This window comes from Python bivittatus, unplaced genomic scaffold (assembly GCF_059951505.1).
Source record: "Python bivittatus isolate LINGU-HERP-01145 unplaced genomic scaffold, Pbiv_v1 ctg000480_np1212, whole genome shotgun sequence".
NCBI classification, from domain to species: domain Eukaryota; kingdom Metazoa; phylum Chordata; class Lepidosauria; order Squamata; family Pythonidae; genus Python; species Python bivittatus.
In genome coordinates, this window is record NW_028277075.1 from 53,282,417 (window position 1) to 53,306,750 (window position 24,334).

At 36.9% G+C, this 24,334-nt stretch overlaps 1 protein-coding gene across 16 annotated transcripts in view; it reads right to left on the reverse strand.

Annotated features, from left to right (window-relative positions):
• The window catches only part of LOC103058722 (F-actin-monooxygenase MICAL2), an 86,143-nt gene that overhangs the window by 50,632 nt on the left and 11,177 nt on the right, over positions 1-24,334 (reverse strand). For 14 of the 16 annotated variants that reach the window (XM_088145923.1, XM_088145922.1, XM_088145921.1 and 11 more), the window contains exon 2: positions 11,703-12,059. In XM_088145923.1, the coding sequence (XP_088002049.1) occupies positions 11,703-11,966 (264 nt within the window). In that variant the 5' untranslated portion in view covers positions 11,967-12,059. Of the gene's footprint in view, positions 1-11,702; positions 12,060-24,334 lie in introns of those variants that run through there. The other 2 variants (XM_088145917.1, XM_088145907.1) reach the window with 1 other exon arrangement.

Genomic DNA, 24,334 nt, shown 5'->3' on the forward strand with positions numbered 1-24,334 from the left:
TGCATATCTGAGGTTGTTGATGATTCTCCCTGCAATCTTAATTCCAGCTTGTGATTCTTCCAGCCTGGCATTTCTCATGATGTACTCTGCATATAGGTTAAATAAGCAGGGTGACAGTATACAGCCTTGTCGTACACCTTTCCCTATTTTGAACCAATCGGTTGTTCCATGACCGGTTCTAACTGTTGCTTCTTGGCCCGCATACAGATTTCTCAGGAGACAGGTAAGGTGGTCTGGTACTCCCATCTCTTTAAGAATTTGCCAGAGTTTGTTGTGATCCACACAATCAAAGGCTTTTGCATAGTCAATGAAGCAGAAGTAGATATTTTTCTGGAACTCTCGTGCTTTCTCCATGATCCAGCGAATGTTGGCGATTAGATCTCTAGTTCCTCTGCCTCTTCGAAACCCAGCTTGTACATCCGGTAGTTCTCAGTTCATGTATTGCTGAAGCCTAGCTTGTAGGATTTTGAGCATAACCTTGCTAGCACGTGAAATGAGTGCAATTGTGCGATAGTTTGAGCATTCTTTGGCATTGCCCTTCTTTGGAATTGGAACATAAACTGACCTTTTCCAATCCCGTGGCCACTGTTGCGTTTTCCAAACTTGTTGGCATATTGAGTGCAGCACTTTAACACCATCATCTTTTAGTATTTTAAATAACTCAGCTGGAATACTGTCATCTCCACTAGCTTTGTTGTTAGCAATGCTTCCGAAGGCCCACTTGACTTCACTCTCTAGGATGTCTGGCTCAAGGTCAGTGATCACACCAGCGTGGACATCAGGGACATTAAGATCTTTCTTGTATAGTTCTTCTGTGTATTCTTGCCACCTCTTCTTAATCTCTTCTGCTTCTGTTAGGTCCCTGCCTTTTTGTCCTTTATCATGCCCATCTTTGCACTAAACGTTCCTTTCATATCTCCAATTTTCTTGTAGAGATCTCTAGTCTTCCCCATTCTATTGTTTTCCTCGATTTCTTTGCATTGTTCATTTAAGAAGGCCTTCTTATCTCTCCTTGCTATTCTCTGGAAATCTGCATTCAGTTGCTTATATCTTTCCCTTTCACACTTGCTTTTCGCATTCCTTCTTTCCACAGCTATTTGTAAAGCCTCATCAGACAGCCATTTTGCTTTCTTGCATTTCTTTTTCTTTGGGATGGTTTTAGTTGCTGCCTCCTGTACAATGTTACGGACCTCCGTCCACAGTTCTTCAGGCACTCTGTCTACCAAATCTAATTCTCTAAATCTATTCATCACCTTCACTGTGTACTCACAAGGAATATGATCTAAGTCATACCTGAGTGGTCTAGTAGTTTTCCCTACATTCTTCAATTTAAGCCTAAATTTTGCAGTAAGAAGCTCATGATCTGAGCCACAGTCAGCTCCTGGTCTTGTTTTTGCTGTCTGTATAGAGCTTCTCCAACTTTGGCTGCAAAGTATATAATCAATCTGGTTTCGGTATTGACCATCCGGTGATGTCCATGTGTAGAGTCGTCTCTTGTGTTGTTGAAAAAGAGTGTTTGCTATGACTAGCTTGTTCTCTTGACAGAACTCTATTAGCCTTTGCCGTGCTTCATTTTGTACTCCAAGGCCAAACTTGCCTGTTATTCCGATTACTCCTTGACTTCCTACTTTAGCTTTCCAATCTCCTATGATGAAAAGGACATCTTTTTTTGGTGCTAGTTCTAGAAGGTGTTGTAGGTCTTCATAGAACCGGTCAACTTCAGCTTCTTCGGCATCAGTGGTTGGGGCACAGACTTGGATGACTGTGATGTTGAATGGTTTGCCTTGGATACGCACTGAGATCATTCTGTCGTTTTTGAGGTGTACCCCATTACTGCCTTTCCCACTCTCTTATTGACTATGAGTGCAACTCCATTTCTTCTAAGGGTATCTTGCCCACAGTAGTAGATATAATGGTCACCCGAATTAAATTCACCCATTCCCGTCCATTTCAGTTCGCTGATTCCCAAGATGTCGATGTTCAATCTTGTCATCTCATGTTTGACCACATCCAGCTTGCCTTGGTTCATAGATCTTACATTCCAGGTACCTATACAATATTGTTCTTTACAGCATCGGACCTTCTTTTCGCTTCCAGATACATCCACAGCTGAACGTCCTTTCGGCTTTGGCCCAGCCGCTTCACTCTTTCTGGAGCTACTTGGAATTGCCCTCCGCTCTTCCCCAGTAGCATATTGGACACCTTCTGACCTGAGGGGCTCATCTTCCGGCGTCATATCTTTTAGCCTTTTAACATTGTCCATGGGGTTTTCTTGGCAAGGATACTGGAGTGGGTTGCCATTTCCTTCTCCAGTGGACCACATTTTGTCAGAATTCTCTGTCATGACCTGTCCGTCTTGGGTGGCCCTGCATGGTATAGCTCATGGCTTCACTGAGTTATGCAAGCCCCTTCGCCACGACAAAGCAGTGATACATGAAGGGGAGTCATCCCAATACATGCAGTCTATATGTTTTTTTGTCCTTAACAATTTGTAATAAATAGAAGTAGTAATTGCTATTTAGGGTGTGCTTATATGCAAAGTACAGGAACATCAATAAAACAGAATATAAACAATCAACAAAAAAATGGTAAAATAGTAAATACAAATCATTTCATAATACATGCACAACCATAACATAAATCTACATTGATTTGCTGGTTAATGACCACAATAAAGTTATTTATTACATCTACATTGAATAGTGACAATGGAAGTTGTTCCAACTTCATAAAGATCCTGCCAAAAAAAAGGGGATGCCAAGGGCTTTTTAACATTTCAAGAGATCAAATTCCATACATAATGCAATAGGTAGCTGATTCTAGAGGGTGGGAGCTAAGTGGAGAAAAGTCCTCAAGTGTGAATAGGCTATTTTAGCCATGAGGAAAAATTAATCAACCTTGATGCATGATAAAGCCGAATGCACGGGATCATGAACTGTATTCAAGTGATTCAGATAACTGAAGTTCCTGTATGCATGGCCTGGAAGGTCAAAACCAGCAATTTAAAATGATAGTGTTCCTGATAACAAGTTAACATAAAGATCATGCTGCACAGAGCACAAGACCATGTATACTTTTGCTATAATGTTAACCAGTATAGTTTTAATAAAGTGATCTGTATTGTGTATTTGTGTACATGTGTGTGAATGTGTGTTGTTAGGTGCATCAATATTCAGCTAACATATATAGTAGCACTCATACCTATTACCTAAGCTAGAGAGTTTGGCCCAAGCTACAGCTGATGGATGGTTGCCACGAAAAAAAAATGTTGAAATTAATTTCATTGGAGTGGGGGGAGTTATTACTGAAGCAGATTGGGCAAGTGCCTTTCCTATAACGGGGGGGGGGGGGGGGAGGGCAAGCTATCACAAAGATTTATGCTGGTCAAAGCATGTAATAAACCAAGAACAAAAACAGGCCTTTTCCTCAAGCCCTCTGCCCAAACTTTGGAGATTAACATTTCAAGATAAAGACAGTACTTTGCTATTAGTAACTAGGTAATAGATTTGTACAGTTCTGACATATCAGAATTTAAAACGTTTGTGTTAAGCAACCCTAACTCCAACTGATGACACAGATGAAGCTTCCAATACAAGATGCTGTCAGGCAATGTTTTGAGATGCTGTCAGGCAATGTCTATACAAGATGCTGTCAGGCAATGTTTTGAGAAAGGTGCCCTAAAAAGTTATTCCTATGGGAAATATAATACAGGGAGGAAAAAAATTTCAACCCAATGGCCATACTGACTCCAGGGAAGCACATTAAAGACCATGTGCTAGCAAAGGGAGAAGGAGCTAAACCTAAAGCAGGATAGGCCATCCCACTCTAACACTATTCTTAAACACATATACTTATATTTTTTCTTCCTTCTCCTTCTTTTTCACACTATCCTCCAAACTTCAGAGGAATATAAGACTCTGTCCTGCATTAAGACAGCTTAATGTCTGCCCATCTAATGTAGTACCATCTACTTGTACCAGCTCTCCGAGTAATCAAATGGATATGAATTTATAGTTTTTTAACTGGATGTGCCAAGTAATACTTGAGAAATTAAGAAACCAATTACTAGTGAATTGGGAGGGATCACCTTACATTTCAAATTTTGCTGGTCATTGACCGAATAAACAGTATTTCATTTTCATTTCACCTTACGCTCCCTGAGAATAGAAGAGGCTGTTGAAAAGAAGCAGATTTCCAGGGAAGGAAATGGCTGAGACATCATGGCTGAAAAGCCTGGATGTCTTTGAAGACTAGCCTTAGGCTTCCTTGCAATGTTGAATTTAACCTTTTCTGTAGCATCTAAACAGGGCTTCTATAATGTCTCATCCTATCTTATGCTATCCACTTTTATCTTCTCCTTATCTATCCAGTTGTTTCCCCTTTCTTGCACTTCCCTTCCCAAACAGATACCCTTTCCCAACCTCATTGCCATTCTATTTCTTTTTTTAGTTTTTCCACTGTTTCTGCTTAAATGATGGAGAAGAGTGAATTCATGTGAACATGTGGGGATTTTTTGTACAAGAGTGATTTCTATCTGTGTGAGAGAACATTTGGTATATGAAGTTGTGGGATCAATTAACCTTAAAGGCAATTAATATTAACCAGTAGTTATTAAATTAAAATACTTTTTTTGACCTTGGCCTTTGTTTTTGAGTGTGGTTTACATCACATGTATGCATATGTGTATATGTATATGTGTATATATTTGTGTGTGTGTGTGTGTTTGGGCAGAGCGGGTGGAAGACTCTCCAGGACTGACTTCAATTTGATTTAACAACCTTAGGTCAACAAATAGGGGAAGCTAGGCATAGAGCAGGATTTGTTTGTGTGTGTGGGTGTGGGAGTATATGTGTGTGTGTGTGTGTGCGTGAATACATGTGTGTGTGTGTGTGTGTGTGTAAGGATGGATGGATGGATGGATGGATGGATGGATAGATAGCCTTCCATTCATTCTTGATTCCTGGTGACTGTCTGGACCCTGCAATTTTTTTGGCAATGTTTTCAGTAGTGGTTTGCCATTGCCTTCTTCTTCCTACGGCTGAGAGAGAACGGTTGGCCCCGAACCACCCAACTAGCTCTGTGCCTAAGGTGGGACTATAACTCACAGTTACCTGCTTTCTATTTTGATGTCTTAACCACTACATTTGGCGTTCCCTTCCTTTTGGGCAGCTACAACATAGATCACGTGCTTTATCTCTATGCTGCAATCTCATTAAAAGATGATCTGGAAAATATAGTCTTCCATAAATAACTTGTGTTATCTCAAAATGGCATTCATGCCCAGAATTTAGTATCTAGCATAACATTTAGATCCCAGAAAATCTCATCCTTCATATTAACTAGAACTTTTATACTATTTTATTTTATTTCTGAGTCTATTTAGATGAGTACCTTTCTGTTTAATACTTAGATTACTAAACTGGTTTTTAAAATTTACCCTCAACTTAATTCTGGGTTTTACTCCTGATTTAAAGATTACTAAGCATGTAACACAGTCAAACAAATTAGATGTAACTTTAAAAGTGGGAAAATTACATTGCTTATTTTTTCCTGAAAATTCAGCACACACCATCTGCCATTTTCATTACTCTGCCTGTTGCTAGTAGTGTAAGAACTGAGCTCCTTTCAGGAGCTTAAGAGTTAAGTGTTCATCACTGGGCTTTAATCATACCTTTCTCATAGCCTGGAATAGCTTTCTCACACTGACTCATCAAGACCCACATCACCTACCTCATAATGTTGAGTTTCCTATAATTTCACTATGACATTACACATATCTCATCTCTTACTTTTTAAGCATCTGACCTTCCTGCATCCTCTTCTAGGAATACTGTATTTTCCATGCACTGCCTAGCACACTGTTCATTTTAAAACAGGTATCTGATATCAATAGCTTTCTAAAGAAAATAATTCCACTTATTCTGCAAAACTTTGTTGAACTGCCAAAAACTATAGCTAAATACCTCTCACCATTACATTGTTGGAAGACTATAAGCAAGATACTTAGAAAGCATCTGTACTATGTTCATTCTGCATAACCAAATGCCAGAAAAAGCAGCTCTCAGTGCTGATGACAACATTCAACCAAATTTAATCTCTTCAAGCAAGATGTTCCTGAGGTCAAATATGCTGTCCTATTTTCAGAAAATGTTGTCTATATTTCCTTTCATCACCGGTGCTTGCTTAAACAATTACCTCCTATAATTTTCTTTGTAAAAACATGAACACATGTAAACTAAATCATTATGCAATTATTATAAATGTATCCTTCAAGCATTTTTGCCCAAATGACTTAACAACTTTTCTATTTAATTCTGTTAAAAGGAAGGGGGAGAAAGAAAGAGGGGATGTTTAGATATTTTCAGCAACTCTGCTCTAAATGATTGGATTTAGTAAAATCAGCATCTCCCACACACAAGTCTAGTTTCTTCTAAGATGACTACAGATTTGAATCTTGCAAACTCACCAAATACCTCTCCTATCAAACCATTCTAGGATTCTTCCACCTATATTGTCACAAGGACCATTTGGTCATTCAAAAGGATCCTGAGCTAAAGAATGAGAGCCAGGTTATTTTCTAGATCTCTAAGATCTATGTTCTCCTCTGATTCCTATGTCCCCATTGTCTCCATCCATGCCTGATTTATCTTGTCCACTCTGCTATCACTGCACACTGTTCCAGTATCTGCAGTAGGTCATATAATTTCTTGTCTTCACAGTTAATTCTTGTGCTAAAATTGCATACTTATTCTCTACTAACACTATTTTATCTTTATTGAGAGATTGTGTTTTTTGCAAGTATTACTGTCATCTGGTAATAATTGCAGTTGTTTTTCAGGACAGCATGTGCTTGCACAGTACAGGAATCATCAGAATAACGTCTTGATGTCTGCAGTTCTTGTGGTTTGAAAAGAAACAGGTAATGCTAAATAAGCATAAATAATCTGAGGGAGTCCCAGAATTGTTTTTTATTGAGATGATGGAAGTTCTTTGGCTTTAAATGAGTTTCCTGGCTCTCATTTTATTAGTAGAAACTAAGCAACTTGCTCAAAAAAAATAAAAACTTGCAAAGTTTCCACAAATTTTAAGAGATGATGAATTTTGCTTTACTTCGTTAGAATGTTTTGTATAATTTACAGAGTACATACACTCCTTATAGAGCGTTAAGGCACCAGGCTAGAAACTGGAAGACTGTGAGTTCTAGTTCCTCCATAGACAGGAAGCCAGCTGGGTGACCTTGGGCCAGTCACTCTCTCTCAGCCCTAGGAAGGAGGCAATGGCAAACTACTTTTGAAAAACCTTGCCAAGAAAACTGCAGCAACTTGTCCAGGCAGTTGCCAGGAGTCAACACCAACTCATAGGGACCCCCACCCCACCAAAATGCAGTCCCTATGCCTTGGATTGCCTTGAATCCCTGGTAATAAGTGCCCTAGTCCTCAGATAAAATAGATGCTCCTCATTTCAAATAGCACAGCTCTGATATATGATATTTTTAAAAAACCTTTGTTTCACTGGCTGGTACAAACTGCAAAAATTGTTCTGAAACTACATGCAGAAATGACACTTTCAAATGAGCTTCAGAGTACAATCCAAAGTACTGTACAGTATGTGATTGCTTATTTCCTCAATTTCACTCTAGATTTTATTACATCAACCTTTTGCAATTCCTGTTTAATCCAGTAAGTATGAAAAGCTAGACACTCACGTTAAACATAAAAAATGTCCAAGCTAACCAATTCCATTCCAAAACCTTGACCATAATTACAGCTCTATAGAATTTTATTGCAGAGTCCATTCAATATTTGTTTTCTTTTTGCCCTGAACACAAGTGGTTCATCCTTTCTTGGAATGACTTATATCAATTTCTCCACCAAAATAGCACTCAGGATTAGAAAGTTACTTAGTGTTAAATATGGAATTCATGTTAGCATAATTTCTGACATGGTAGTTATTGGCGTAACACTTTCTTCTGATTAAATATCCCAGGTTCCCTCTGACAGTCCCCCATAAACCCCCAATATTTGATTCTAAGGCTGTATAGGGAGCTGTAGGGTAAGAAAGTATTGTAACTCCATTACTTTAAACTCCTCCTCCAGTGCCAAAAGCCATTAACTTTGCAGTAAAATTGTGGGGAGAATGTTTTCTGTTCAAGAAACATTTATTTGGAACATGTACCTACAACAGTAACTTTACTGCTTTCTGTATTGCATTTTAAGCAAATATAGTTCCCCAAAAGGAGGAAGGAGAATATATGAAAGAAGGGAAGGAGAAAATATGAGAAAAGCTATAGAAAAAGCCCCAATGCACACTGATATCAAATGTTTTTTAAGTTCCAAATATAACTACATTCATACTGATAGATACTAGGGGGGTGAATTTGTCACTCTGTAATACAATAACAATTGCTACTGTTATTCTCAGAATACCTTACTTTGTTTTTAGCATCAAAATAGTCTTAGATTAGTGAAGCTTGAATGGATCTTGTCCTCCATTAAAAGATACACTAGTTAATATTTTTAAATATTAACTAGCTTCATATTTCCTGAGAAATTAATCTATTGCTCTGCCCTAGCCATTTGCTAAGAAAGAATAAGGTTTAACTTTAAACAGACTAGGAGCACAGTTGCCATAGACAGCATGGCAAAAGTGAGCACTAATGTACCTTGATTCAGCTACCTGGAAATATATAAAGGGTGTGGTGGAGTAATGATGTGTCTTACTGTGGGACTGCATAAAAACTTCTTGGTTTATATTCCAGGCACTATCAAGCAAAAACAAACGGGTTATGCAATGCACTTACAGCCAGTCTAGCTGCTCCTCGGGCACTGACTGTGAGAAGAGATTACGCCATTGGATATCACTACTGTAGGTGCTCCATCCCCACCCGTTTTAGAAAGCTAGAACAGCCTGCCCAGCCTTCTCCGTCCCGCACTCAGGACGCCTTCCATTGCTTCTACTGATCTTAGATCAGCAGGCACTCGACAAGCAGCTTACTCTAAAGGAAAATGACAAGGGTGTGTGTGTGTGTGTGATAAATCAGAACTATAGCAAGGAAAGTAGTAAATCCCTCACTTCCATGTTACAGTTCTGACCCAGATGAATCCCTCCATTCTCAATAAGAAAATAATGCGCAGAAGACTTGCTAGTAACAACAATGAAGTCATGTTCAGTTTGACACCCCCTCTCCAGAATAGTATGTAAGAACTAACATCCCATAATGGTTTTTACTGCCAAGAATATGAGTTATTGAAGGAAGCTTAGTCATAAAATATCAGTCCTAACTGAGGTGCTCTGGAGACCTTTTTGCACAGTATTTAGTAGGCTAAATACAGCTTTTTCAGAAGCATAACTGATAGTACAAGTGATTATTTCAGCCAACACCCCATTTCCAGCTGTGCTACCAATTAAGTTTGGTATAACTCAAAATATGCAGAAATTCAAAGAAGCAACATTAAACAATATACCATAATTCCAATTTAATTAATATGGGAAATGTGGTTCAGATTTTTTGCATTCCTCAAGTACCCTTACCTCAAAATTGATTTTAGATGGGCATCCTTGTTAAATCAGAGGCTAAAGTAGAAATGGGATATTAGCCAGAATGCTTACTTTATCCTACAAAAGTAGAGATTTATCAGTCAAAGTTTGGCCTTCAGCCATTAAGTGTCGTCTATTCTAATACTGCTGTATCTAACATTTTCAAAATATATATGTTTATTTAAAACCGACTGTCATTGTTTATTTCTTATTTATCTATTCCTCTTCCTCTCAGTTTTAGTTTCAGATATTTTATTTAATATTCTCCACATTATATAAATATACAAAAAAGCTTGTAGTCTTTTAAAAAGTATATACTGCATTATGAATTTATGTTGCATCAGCTTAATAAATTAGAAATAATATAAACAGTAAGGTGCAAGACTGCTTTTTATGACCATGCAGGAATTTCAATATGATTTTCTAACATTTAAGCAAAACATTCCAGCCAATTCACAGAATTTAATTCTATGACCACTTATGTTCAACATGAAAATCATACTTTGTTCAAAGTATATTTGCTCTCACTAATTGTATCCAAGATTATGCTTCTGCAAGTGATTTATATGCTGGCATGTAATTGAACCTTCTAAGGTGCTAAACATAGTATATTTAGTGTCTTAATACCAGTACTGCCTCAAAGTAATCGTTGGGGAGTTGTTCTTGTTTCTGTACTTCTTATCACTCATATGCCATAGATATTTTTTGACAGGAAACAATGCATCATCAGTAAAGAATGCTTGCTTGATAGTTACATTCGGCCCACAATCCAGTCAGTGTTTTCATTTGCATTCCCCAGATTAAGCATTTCCATATATACAGTCTGGCTACTCAGATAGCAGATAAAACAATTTTGGATTTTTCTGAAGTAACTGAAATTTATTGATACTGTTCTTTATTAAAATGACATTTTATTCAGGTTCTGTGGAATATTCCCATTTTTAAAAATGTCAAGAAGCCATTTTTAATAATGGAAATTGGGATAGCCCAATTCTTACTTCTCAGTGTCTTGAGGATAGAATACAGAAGGATACTAACTGCAATGATTTAAGTTGCATATATAAAGTCATAATCCATATATTCAACATGTATTCAAATAATCCTGTTCACATCAATGGTACAGGTAGTCCTCGTTAACAACCATTTGTTTAGCGACTGTTCAAAGTTACGACAGTGCTAAACAAGGAGACTTATGGCCAGTCCTCAAAGTTGCAGTCGTCACAGCATCCCCACAGTTATGTGATTGCAATTCAGGCACTTGGCAACCAGCTCACAATTATAATTGTTGCAGCATCCTGGGGTCATGTGATCACCATTTGTGACCTTCACTGCTAGCTTCCAACAAGCAAAGTCACTGGAGAAGCCAGCAGGAGGCTGCAAATGGTGATCTCGTGACATTGTGCTAAACAACTATGTGGAATTCACTTAACAACCACAACTAGAACTGCTGAAACTGCCGTCATAAGTTGACGCAGTCACATGACATTGCACTTTACGACCATGTTGCTTAGTGACAGAGTTGCTGGTCCTAATTACTGTCAGTAACTGAGGACTATCTGCATTAATATGTCAAGTTCACAGGATTTTAACTTAACTCAACCTAAATGGATTCAGTTTTTCAACAAGGTGTTTCACTTCCATTTAGGTAGTGATCATTCACTCACAGGTTCTCATGAAGGCTGACAATGGAACCTACAAAGCTGCTTTGGCCCTCTTATTAATTAAAAGTGTTCCCAGCACTCTTTGCATTCTTGACTTTGAATGTAATGAAGTTAAAGAACAGTCTTCCTAAAAGGTGAACGGATGAGGCAGGTACATATATTTTAATATACTAAAATCAACATGTGAATTTGTTAAGATTTTTTGATTAAATTTTGCTCCTCCACAATAAATGTTAAAGTAACTGGAAATTTACAAATACAAAATCATGCTTCACTTTCCAATGATAAAAAGCAGATCTGCATTAACCTTATGATACCGTATGTATGAATAGCAAGGCACAGGAATGGATTTTTGAATTGTTATCCACAAGAGGAAATTTGTCCAAAATTATTATTAAACCTAAAGCCATAGGAGAACCCCAAAATACCTTCTAAAAAATCAGAGGGTCACCTGAATTATTCAAGAAGGATCAGATTCAAAATAAAGTACAAAATTCGCCTTACCTTAGTGTTTGCACAAGATTTCCCACGCTTATATTCCTTATGGCTTGCTCGTTTATCTAGCTTATTCCACAAAGCTTTGGCTTTCCAACTGGTCACTTTTGATTTAAGTTTAGCATAAAAGTTCCTGCTGTCCAAAGGATCTAGTTCAAGATGACGAGTGAGAATATTAAAGGCCTGAACTGAACCTTTGCATGTTGAGGCTTGGACAAAGCTTTCAAATATTTGGCTAGATTGGTTGTATTTTTCATTGTCTTTTTCACCCATGTTTCAAGAAGAATGAATAGCATACACAAATGGCATGCTTTTAGGCAGAGGCTCATCAGAAAGATACTGTCAACTTGTCCCGAAATGTAACATCTAAAAAGAGACAGATAAAAATCATTAGTGCTAACTCAGGACAAAATTCCAAATGTTTAGAACATACAGCATAAAATTGTAGAATTCAAAGTGTAGTCACAGAGGAAAAAAGGTACCACTATTGAGAGAATTTTAAATAAAACTGCTACAACTACAGAAGTTATTTAAATGGACATGCTTTGAGCAATGTTATGTTATTCCAAAACATGAATGCTTCTGATTTGTTATATGATTCTAACACATTTATTTATTTGTGAAATTTATATAGCTGCCCATCTCACACAAAGTGACTCTGGGCAGCATACAATAAAACCTTCTATTAAAACCCACTACAAAACCCATTAAAAACAATTAAAATAAACAGAAATAGAAAGAAGACCACAAGTGCTAGAATATTACACATAATACAGCCAACGTGCAAGCTCCCTATCACCAGGGGATCCCCAGGCTTGCTGAAAAAAACCAAGTTTTTTCAAGTTTTAAGGGCTTTCCGGAAGGCTTTGAGGGTTGGGGCTAACCTCACCTCGGGAGGGATGATGTTTCAGACAGCGAGTGGAACATTCATGCATGCTTCAGTAACCTTTTGCAAAGCTTCTGGCTTTTGGATTATTATTTTTTGCTACTATGTTCTAGTATGTAGTTTTTAAAATATTTTAAGAATTAAAATAATCACATCTTCTGTCATACAGTATAGATTTGTAAATATACTGATCTTTAAATCATTAATTTGTATTCCCAGTCCATGAAATACCCAAATGTAATCTATGGGCTTTATTGCATTTTTATTTTATTAGCCGTTGCTTGAAGTGCAAACTAGTCAGTTCAGCAATTCCTTTTCACTGACTACTTATGTTTGATACTGTAAAATAAAAAGGAAGAATAGTGAAGGAAGAGGCTAACTTTTTGCTTTCTACCATTTGCTCATAAACACCAATTCCAAACTGCTCATACACAAAATGGTACACTAACTTCCAGATCCATATTCCTAGGAAATATAAATGTATCAAACTTTACAGACTTTCTTAATAGCAATTGGAAATATCTTTCCCACCATTTCACTCTTCCACTGGTTCTATGCAATTAATTCAAGTAGGTTACAATTTAGCAACTTTTGTTTAAATAAGGGCAAAGTACAGTTGAGTCCCATTAGACACTTTTTATAGTTTATATATGTTCCTAAAGATATCAGACGTCAAGAACAAAGGCCATTCTTATTCAAACATTTGTTGGACAAGTTTTCTAATGGCTACACTTGCAACAAATATCTATTTAAACAAAATAAAAAGTTGTTATCCAGCGCAATCTTTTATGCATAAACATTTTTGGATAGGTAACAACAATTATAATTGTGCATTAAAGATAAAATCTGTTTATCACAGAGAAATCATAATAATGCATAATGTATAATGCAACTGCAAACGGTAATATAAATGAAACTTATTGGTATTTTTATAAGTATACAAGGAACCAGAATAAATTTATTTGGCTCTAGTGCTACCAGTATTCCAGCATAGAGTCATGGGCTGAGTGGGCAGCGATAGAAATCAATTCTAAAAATAGATTTTTAAAACTCTTCTCTGACATATATATTTGTAATATGTATAGGTTTTTGTGGATTATATCAAGTGATGCTGTTCTACATTAAAAATTGTCAAAAGAGGGAACAGAACTCTAGCAATAGAATATATCTGCAATTCCTTTTTAATGAAATTATTTTTTTCCTCCTGGTGAATACAGTATTTTGATGAACTCCTTATAACTCCACACATCAGGAATGCATCAAATACATTCACCATTGCTAATGTACTCTTTCAGTAATGCTGCCCAACTTTATTGAGCACTGGATTCTACAGGATGAAGGAATAATGAGAGTGTCTTCCTAAGTAATCACAATGAATTAGAGTAATATATCAAATCTTTCATCACTAATCAGTTTGCCAAACTTTCTTCACTGGACTGAAATCATTCTTTATTAAAGAACCTCAGCTCCATGGAACGTAGCCTATGCTCTCTCTTTCACAGTGGTGGGAATGTTCTGTCTTCCATAGACAATCTCATGGGTCATATTACACTAATTTATTTATTTTAAAAGAGTTGTTATGGCCACCCATCTTAAAACAACTCTGGGTGGCTCACAGCAATAAACCTATACAAACCATAAAAACATATAAAAACGAAAAACCCAGCATCTCGATCTACCTCCCAGGGTGCCCCAAAAAGTCTCCACCACTCTATCCCATTGCCTGGGTAAAGAGACAGGTTTTAATGGCCTTCTGGAAGACTAAGAGGATGGGGCCTGCTGGATTGCTGGAGAAGGGTGTTCCATAAGGTAGGGGCAGCCACGGAAAAGGCATGCTTCCAAGGTCCCATTAGAGGGCAATGTTTCAGGGAAAGGACCTGGAGCGCGCCTACACTATCCGATCTGGCAGGGCAGGCAGATATCCTCAGGGAGAGGCAGTCCTGCAATAACCTGGCCCTGTGCCATGTAGGGCTTGTATTTTGATCTAAAATACATGTAATCCTATTTGCTTGCTATTCCCAGATATTATCTAGGCTTTAATTCTCAAGACACAGTAAAATAGTTGGAGGGCATCAGGTTGGAAAAGACTGTCTTTATGGATTCTTGTGTTGCTGCTGATTAATGCCCTTGCACAAAGATATTCTAAATGGCATAACAGAGAGGCCTGTTTGTGTTTTGTCTAGACTAGGAGCACCAGAATTCAGCATACTACAACACTACAAGGAAAGGAGTCTGATGATATCTTTCATGTATTCAAGCAGCTCTGCTTTCAACTCTTCATTGACCACTCAGAAGGAAGGTGACTGGGAACTCTACAAATCTAGGCCTAAATAGCTTGGTGCACTGAATGCCCACAAACGGAAGGAAGGAAGGAAGCCACAAATGGAGGGAGGGAGGGAGGGAGGGAGGGAGGGAGGGAGCGAGGGAAGGAAGGAAGGAAGGAAGGAAGGAAGGAAGGAAGGAAGGAAGGAAGGAAGGAAGGAAGGAAGGAAGGAAGGGAAGGTAGGTTGGCCCTGAACATAGGTGCTGTACTGCTTGGAGGACTGGATCAAGAGGTTTTTTTTTAAATACCCTTGAGCTTATATTATTGGAGAAACAAACAAAAACGGTTGAAATTGTTTCCTTTGTCTTCAAGTTCTCTCTTTTTCTTTTTAAGAGTCAGGCTGCTACTTTTCTGCTAGAACTACTGTTTATAATAGAATAAACCAAGAATTGCAAGTAGCCATCATCTGTTCTTAAAACATTTCTCTTTCTCGACAATTCTATCCCCCTTCTGTATATTTCTACTGCATTGCAAATTAGTACTTATACTAACCTAGAACATTATACCGCTCATATTCTACTAAGCAATACTTCTGAATATAAAATATTTTATTACCATGTTGCTTCATTTACAGCAATCTGTTCTTTGACATAATTCCTTTCAATTATTCATTTTTAAGATTTTATCAGCACTTCAAAAATCAGTCTCTATGCGTGCTCTTTTAACATTTCCACTCTGACTTTATTTCCTGCTTTTGCTTTAAATCTTATCCAAGATACAGTAAGGCCAACTAAATTTAGTTTTAAAGTTTAACCTTTTTTTTTATTTTAAGATAACCCTCCATGTTTATAAGGTACAAATACACAACTGTTTTTTAAATTATCTAATTTTGTCATTATAATTCACATGGGAAATAGTTTTAAGAAGTGCAGCAGCTTCATATAATTGATTTTAAACTTCACTCTAAAAAACAGAAGTACACTGTTCCTGTGCTGGAATGTTAAAGGGTAGAATACAAGCTGGTTAAAAATAATTTCTTTAAAAAGGCCTACTAATAATAGCTCAGAAGCTTGAGAGTATGAAACAACTTAAAGAGCATCCAGAGAGATACCTTTCTTACATATCAGGTATATTTCAGAGCTTAATCAACTAAACTGCAGCCTTATACATACTCCCAAAGCCCGCTGAATTCATTGGTTTACTTCTAAGCAGATTTTTTTTTTTTTATCTGTGCTCAGTCGTTACCGACTCTGCAGTGACTGCTTGGACGAGTCCTTGCAGTTTTCAAGGCAAGGTGTTTCGGAAGTGGTTTGCCAGTGCCTCCTTCCTAGAGCAGAGCCCAGCTGGCAAACACAGGAGGCGGGGTTTCCGTTGCTTCGCGCCCTTTTCGGGCGAGCGCGGTTTTTCGCGCTTACCGGCAACTCCTTTTGCAAGGCGCCGCCAGCATTTTTCCTCCCACCGGAGTGAGAGTACCCATTTATCTACTCACGTGAGTTTTCGAACTGTTGAGTTGACAGGAACTGGGGAAGAAACAGGAGCTCACCCTGTTAACGCGAAGGCTGGACTCGAATCGCTGAAGCGTCAACCATTTCTGGCCGGCAACTTTCAGCATTATTAAGCTGCTGCACCACCGCATCCCCCTTTCTAAGCAGATACATAGGCTTTATCTAACTTTTAAAACTTGGTCCTGTATTCCATTAAACAGAATGCTTTGCTTAATGCTATTTCAAGCGCTGAAGTCCAAATAAAAAAACCAGAGCAATCACATTATTTTAAAGTAGTATAAAGACAAGTGAAGTCTGTGTGAGTGCAACTATCTACATTAATTTTGCTAACCAGAAGCCCTCCAGATGGAAAGAACTACAACTCTTATTATCCTAAGTATTATGGATAAGAATTGCAGTCCAACACATCTAGAGGCCACGGGGAAGTATGTTCTTGATACACACCAATCTTCCTAGAAAAGGAAATGGAATGTATGTACAGGAAAATGAAATTCTTGAAAAGTACTAAAGGTTTCAGAAATTGCCAGAATTTGGCTATTCTTCTCCCTCTCATTTTCAGAGATGGAACAGCTTATGGATACATCGAGTTGCAGATCTTTCCAACATTCTGCTCATAACGTTAATCTATATATTAATCATATATACTTAGTGCAAAACTATATTTCTATAAACTGATGGAAAAACGGAATATAAATTTAACAAATAATACATCTGAAACCTTACAGGGACTTTCTGTATTGAATTAAGTCCAGCTATGTTCAAAGACCTTTCTACTAGCAATTATCAATAGAAGCGAATCTGCGTAGCTCAGGGTTGAACTGTGGAGTCCTTGGGGTTCTCTGAGCTTGGTTGTTTTCTTGCAAACGTCTCATTACCCGGCTAGGTAACAACTTCAGTGCTAGAATGGAATGGGATTTGCTCTCTGTTTATATATTGTGGCATGCTCTGCCAGTGTTGGTGGGGGTGTGGGTTTTGTTTTGTTCTATTTTTTCCTCTGGTAGTTCCTTGATTAGGGTATTGTTTACTGCTTGTATGTCTGGTGGTAATCTTGGTGTTAATCTCTGCTTATCTGGGCGATGATTGCTGGTGAGGAGATGTTCTGGTCTTTTGTTTTCCTTTCTATTCCTCTCTTTTGAATAGTGTGTAGACGTTGCTTAGCAAACAAAAAGACTCAAGAAGAAAAAACAGGAGTCATCTACAACATACAGTGTAAGGACTGTAATAACCACTATGTAGGACAGACAAGCAGAAGGCTTGCAGAGCACATCCATGAACACCAACTAGCAGTCAGAAGACATGATGAAAACTCCTTAATCTCACAACACACGGATGGACTTAACCATAATTTCAACTGGGAAACTGTCAACATCTTAGACCAAGCTAAATCAAAAATGCAAGGGAATTCTTGGAAGCTTGGTATTCAGACAAGGCAGCTATCAACAGGCACATAGAGATAAACAACAAAACCCACACCCCCACCAACACTGGCAGGGCATGCCACAATATATAAACAGAGAGCAAATCCCATTCCATTCTAGCACTGAAGATGTTACCTAGCCGGGTAACGAAACATTTGCAAGAAAACAACCAAGCTCAGAGAACCCCAAGGACTCCACTAGCAATTATGTTTAAGAGTGCAGCCTGTATCATCTTTGGAGGTGGGAGGGGGAAACTGGCAAATTATTTATACAGATTCACTGTATAATCAATACTAAAAGATTAAATAATAACTTAAACTTTATCAAGGTCTTATCAACTATATCAACTATAATCTTGCTAAAGAACTTAAGAAACAGGTTTGGTACAATCATACAGAGGACAGGTCCTATCTTGCCATCCTTTTTCTCCCATCTCTAGGTGAAGCTCATATTTCCAGCTCATATTTCCAGATTCTTCTCTACTTATCCAGAGAAAAGAACAGAGAAAATAAAATGACATAGGGGTGTGTGTGTGTGTGTGTGTATGGCAGTGGATTTGTTAAGTTGTCAAATAATGCTGATGGACCGCACAAGATTGCTTGGCAGGCCACATGGTGTGATGAGGGCTATAAACCAGCCAGTACTAGAAATGAACCATAATAATTTATACATAGCACATTTTACTGTGAAAAGGGACAAAGCTGAGTCTGCAATTTATATTAAGCCACTATATGGTTTGTTTGGTTCTAAATGTGCATGCACACATTTTTCAGATTACATTACTTTTAAAAGATAAGTATCTATCATCAGGAAGGCAGTAAATTCTTCCCTTCCACTGAATCTTGAATGGAAAAAAATGACTCACGTTTCCTCTTTCAGTGTCAACTGCATTTCCCCTTGATTTCATCTCAATCAGAATTCAAAAACCTTATGAAATTATAACCAAGCTCATTTTGTCATCCAGCTCCATTGTCTATACACCCTGTAAGGCTTTTATACCTGCAGGTACTGTGCACATTCTTGTATAATGCAAACAGAAGATAAAGGTTAGCTTAACTAGCTACAGACTTGTTATCTTGCAGCGTTTACTGTACTAAAATCTTGCTAATTTCAACTCTCACTTTACCAATTCAACCAGTTCAATTATTTTAGCAGTTCAGTGTACTTTATTAATTGAACCTCAGAATTTTGCTGAGCAATTGTTGCTGAAAATAACATTCTATTATTTGTTTTCAGTGCTTAAGAAGTTCTGTGTAACTACTTTGTTAGAGGTTCTGTTTCTCAGAACAAGATGTTATAAAATGTTTGAGACTGCTGCTAATCTCAGAGATAGAAGATAATTGTCACATCATGAAAATAAGTCATTTTTTCTGTTTTTTTTATAGTTGACAGCACTTTATAAGGAGCTCACTGTTTTCTGCTGCAACAAAACACTCCAAAAATTTATAATAAAGCTTTGAATAAGAAAGTGGACAGAGAACTAAGCTCATAAACTGCAGCCATTTAACTCCATGCTGCAATCACCCAACTTGTTTCCCAGTACAGAATTAAGTGAAGCTGTCACTTGGACTAATTTTAAGCATCTTATATGTATAAGATGAAAGTCAGTAACAGGCAAAATAAAATTAATGTTATTTAAGGATCAAGATGGTACATTAAGCCAAATTAAAATAATCCTAGGTAACAAAACCTTTATGCCCCTGAGTCTTAACAGCTGTAGATCAATACAGCTTCTCAAATACAAAGTGCAACCTTTCATTCTCAACACCCTCAATCATGAAGTAGTTACACAGAACTTCTTAAGCACTTCTTAGCCAACTTTGATAACTTTGAATTAATTACCAGTTATGGCAAAAACAGAAATTGTAACTGAACAAGGTTTTATAGATCATGGGTATGATAAATCAACAGTCAATTACTATTAACTATTTCAAAGCCAAGTTACCAAACTAGCTCTATATATTTGTTGGAGGGGGGAGAAAGTACAAATATTAATTACTGGTCATGTTCACATTAACAACGTTATTAGGCTCTTAAGCTGCTTCAACTCCTAAATGATTTCATAAAAAGCAAGTAATAATAGCTGAACCTGATATTAATAAGTTCATTACAGATACAAATAAAAAAACCCACCTACAGCCATGCTGATAATAATGGCACAGCCCGTAATAAACTCAAACTGCATTCCTGCAAAATAAATATATAAGCCTTCTGATAGCATCACTGTGAATCTGCACAGAGAAGCAGGTACTGTGTTTATGAGCAATTATTTTTCTTTCTAAAAATATTTAAAAATAGAAGAAAAAATCTTCATATTGTGCAGGATATAAAGAATTTCTGATCCTGATCTATAATCCAGATAATAGATATGAAGATGTATTATACACAAGAACATATTAATAAAAATTAATTATCAAAAGGTCAGTCTTCATGTGGTCAAAAAACTTACCATCCAGATGTGACTCAGGAGAATGCCACATTTTGAAATGTGTGAGTGTTTGTATGTATATATAAATTAATAAAAAGAGGAATGGGGGAAGAATCTCATTAAGGATAAAAACAAAAGCAGCAACCCAATATGATTGAATCTGGCCAATAACCATAGAATGAAGTTGACCTTTGGGAATGATATCTAAAAAATTGGTTGAGAAGAATAATTGTGAATTGCTCCTCTGTTCATTTCTGACCATATGAAAACAGCCTCACTACCACATGCTGAATATTAGGAATCCTTGAGTTAAAGTGATGGACTAAACATCCTTAATGTGCATGTCCTCAAGGCTGGCATCTAAAGTGGTTCATCTTGAAATTAAAACCTAAACACTGTGGTTAAACCCTTTCTTTGGCATCAATAATTGTTTTGGTATTCCATCAATACATGGAATTGTGCATCAACATGTTTCAGACACACAATCTGAAAACAAGTTGGCTGGTGAAATGATCATAAGCACAGTAAGGCAAAATATGACAGGTATCAATCTGATATAACCTTAGTCAGAGCACATGAGAGCAGTACTCTAAGGTAGCATTACTTGCTAACTGTGTTTAGTTTTTCTGAATAGAGACTTATTTAATTTATATGCTAGCAAAAATCATATGACTCATGGCCGTTTGTTATTGTTCACCTGAATAAGAGTAGCAGTTTCATCCTATGGAGGGCAGTATCTAGTTCTACCGTAATTCTTTGAATTTTGCCTAAAAACATAGTAGCTCACAAACACCCATAGTGCACGCATTTGCTCCTGGAATGTAATCCATGGTTTTGAGTAATTTAATAAGATCTTGACAAACAAGGTCAGTTGGGAAGAGTTTATATATGGATGCATTAGTAGAGCAACCATAACTTTTAAAATGGAAAGACTAATTGCAAGTTCTATTTCAAAACAGGTAGGTTGTAAAGACAACGTCAACAAATTATACTATCATCTGGTAAATACCATACAGGCTAACTCTGAAAATCTGTGTAATTTTTTTTTAAGTTCTCCCATTTCATAACAGATACTGTTAACCTAATCTTTTGTGTCACTATAAAAGTAACTACATGTCCAAAAATCAAACATTATGTAGGGGAAGATCAGTAGCTTAAAAAAAGAAGAGAAGAGAAATTCTGTCACATAATGTGAAATAATACTAGGCCAATTAGAAATTACATCCTGTTATGCCTCTAGATTTTAAAGTGGCAAGTGAATGTATGATGCAAAATGCAAAACACAGGAAATGTCAGATTCTTTAAATAATTTATACTATGTCTCTAATTATTGCCTTCAAAGTAATAATGAAGTGGGAATCAGTAAGTATACTAACATAATTATATGGGTAAGCAAAAGACAGCTCCCCCTTCTGGAAGTAAAGCCAACAGCCAAAATAGTATTTGTCACATCTTGTGAGATGGGTGACATATAAATATGATAAACAAATACATAAATTATGCAAATATAGTCTTTCAAGTTAATAACATAAGTTAATAGGGGAAAGCAACATGGGTCTACAGATGCCAACATACCCCTAGATAACTCTCTTAATGCTGACCAGGTTTCCGCCCAGCTGATTTTTTAAAAAAAGACTGATTATTTTAATAAAAGCAGTAAAGCATTAAATAATAAAATCATTAAAAAGCATTTGCAGCTCACTTGCTGCAAAACAAAATACCATCCTCCATCATTCTATATATTTGCAAAATGCCTTTGAGCACCACTGAGATGGCTTCTGAAACTCCAGAATGTGAACCTGTCTTCCACTCTTGTTCCTTTTTTGCCTACCACTAGTGATAAAATCTCACATCCAAAAAGTTTTTGCCCGATGGAAATAAATTCACACAGGCAGGTTCTGCAAACTTTTCTTAACCAATTAATCATTAAAATTAATTAATCAACTGATAATTAATTAAATATCTATATATAATTATGTATTAATTACATTAATTACAAAATAAAAATAAAATACTAAAATAATTAATATGATACAATTATAATAATTTGATTATTCATCAAGTAACATTATATGAATATTGTACAGATGTACCATGTAGAATGCATCTGAAGATATCCTTGTACTGTAGTGATTACAGAACTCACTGGTGGGCAACAAAGGAACAAGAGTCCTGACTTCTGTTAAGTGGGTGTTTTATGACTGGCCCACTATGGTTGTCCATTTTCTCAAAATTCTAAATGTGCCCCTGTCCCATGTAGCCATGAGGTTACCTACTCATGATGCTGTAAAACTCCAAAATACTTTCACAGAATTTTGGAAACCAATTAAAATGAATACAGTCATGTTTTTCCCATGAACAAAATCACAGTTGACTATAATGGAAGAAATGGAAATTATTACAAAAAGTTTTGTATATACTGTTGCAGTGGATTAAGGGGGCTCTTAATTATGCTGCTGGCTATCTGGGGGACTTTGAAATATTCTGAAATACAGTCTGTCCTGTCTGGCAAGGGAAGCAGAATTCAGTGGGAGAGGAAGTTAAAAGTTTCTTTATTCTCAGACAGTTTTGGCTGTGGGCCCCTGCAGGAAGCAGAGATTTAAAGAAGCTACTTGGCCCAAGGACTCAGGTCACAAGCCTATAAAACCCTAGGAGAATGGGAACCAGTAAAGTTAGCAGGGAACATTTAATTTACTGTAGTCATGTGAAAAAAAATTAATTCTACTCAGTGTTGTAAACTTGAGTTTAAGTGATGTTTCTATATCTGCTCCAATCCTCAGTTTCTGTATCACTTTGTTTGCTCAGACTGTTTACAGATTACTGAGTGCTAGGTTTTGAATGCAAATCTTAGCCTCATTAGCTGATTATGCTTATAGTGGGCTTTGAAATTCCTACTTTTTTGCTTTTAATAAAACAGAAACCCTTCTTTTCTTGATTACTCCAATCATTTAGCAGCAAATGTCCCCAAACTGCTTGAGCCTGGCAACCCCGGTTGAAAAGGGTAAACTGGAACCATTAATTTAAAAGTTGATTCCTGGGGAAGGGGCATTTTCTATTCTGACCCATCCAGATTCTAAGGGACAGGAACATCTCCCCACTTAATAGGTGGCTGCAGCTTTAAACACCTCCCTGGGTGGAACTCTTTCATCTTAAAATTCAGATAAAGGATGGAGGGTGAAGGTGGAGATCACAGGAAAGGATTTAGCAGTCTGCTGTGGATGCTGGTAAGAGGCAACCCATTACCCCCTTTCTCCTCCCTTTGCTACAACTGTTATAGCAAAACAGAAAAAAAACTTTAATATGAATATTAAGCTAGTAATCTCTATTCATGATAATACCGTTAATGTTCAAATTACAGTTGTCTTAGAATTAATGTCTATATCAATATCTGGTGCTTTGATAAGATCTGCTGCATTTCAATTTATCTTGCATTGTATTTTGAAATAAAATTAGGTTTCAAGTAAAGTTATGCTGGATTTGGAAAGGTAAAGGAAGCACGTAAAGTAATACAGAGTTTTTGCTTCATGAAATCTGTGACCTTAACTGTGTTAAGGACTTGAGAGCAAATGTCCTAATCATCCATTCTGTCATTATGTATGAACTCTAGTCATACTCACTGTACCTTGATTTAGCACAACATGAAACCTAGATTAAAAAGTACATGGAAAATAGCTTTGCCAAACAGCAGTAGAAGGCTCCTATATATTACTTCAGATTAAGCTATACCTTGAATTTAGCTTTGATATAATTCATTTTAAATACATATTTCTACAACTCTTGAAAGAGCCTGTTGTTCAAGTTAAGAAGCCAGTTTCATATAAAGTCAGTTACCTTGAAGATATTTAATAAACACTGGAAACATTTAATAAAGACTGAGTAGGCAGCTTGACATTAGGCATTGCCTTTTTACCAAGTCAAATACAATAGCAATACTACCTTTAAACATCTTGGAAGGGCGGGGGATATAGATGGTGTAGGAATATTTTATCTCATAGCTTTCCAAAAGAATTCACCATGAATATGCAAGTATTCCAGTCTTTTGGGAACACACCCTGAGTTCCTTTAAAAATACCAAAATTTGCTATCTTTTCATTGTCTTTGATAATTTGGTCTGAGAACAGAATGGCCCAGGATACTTTGT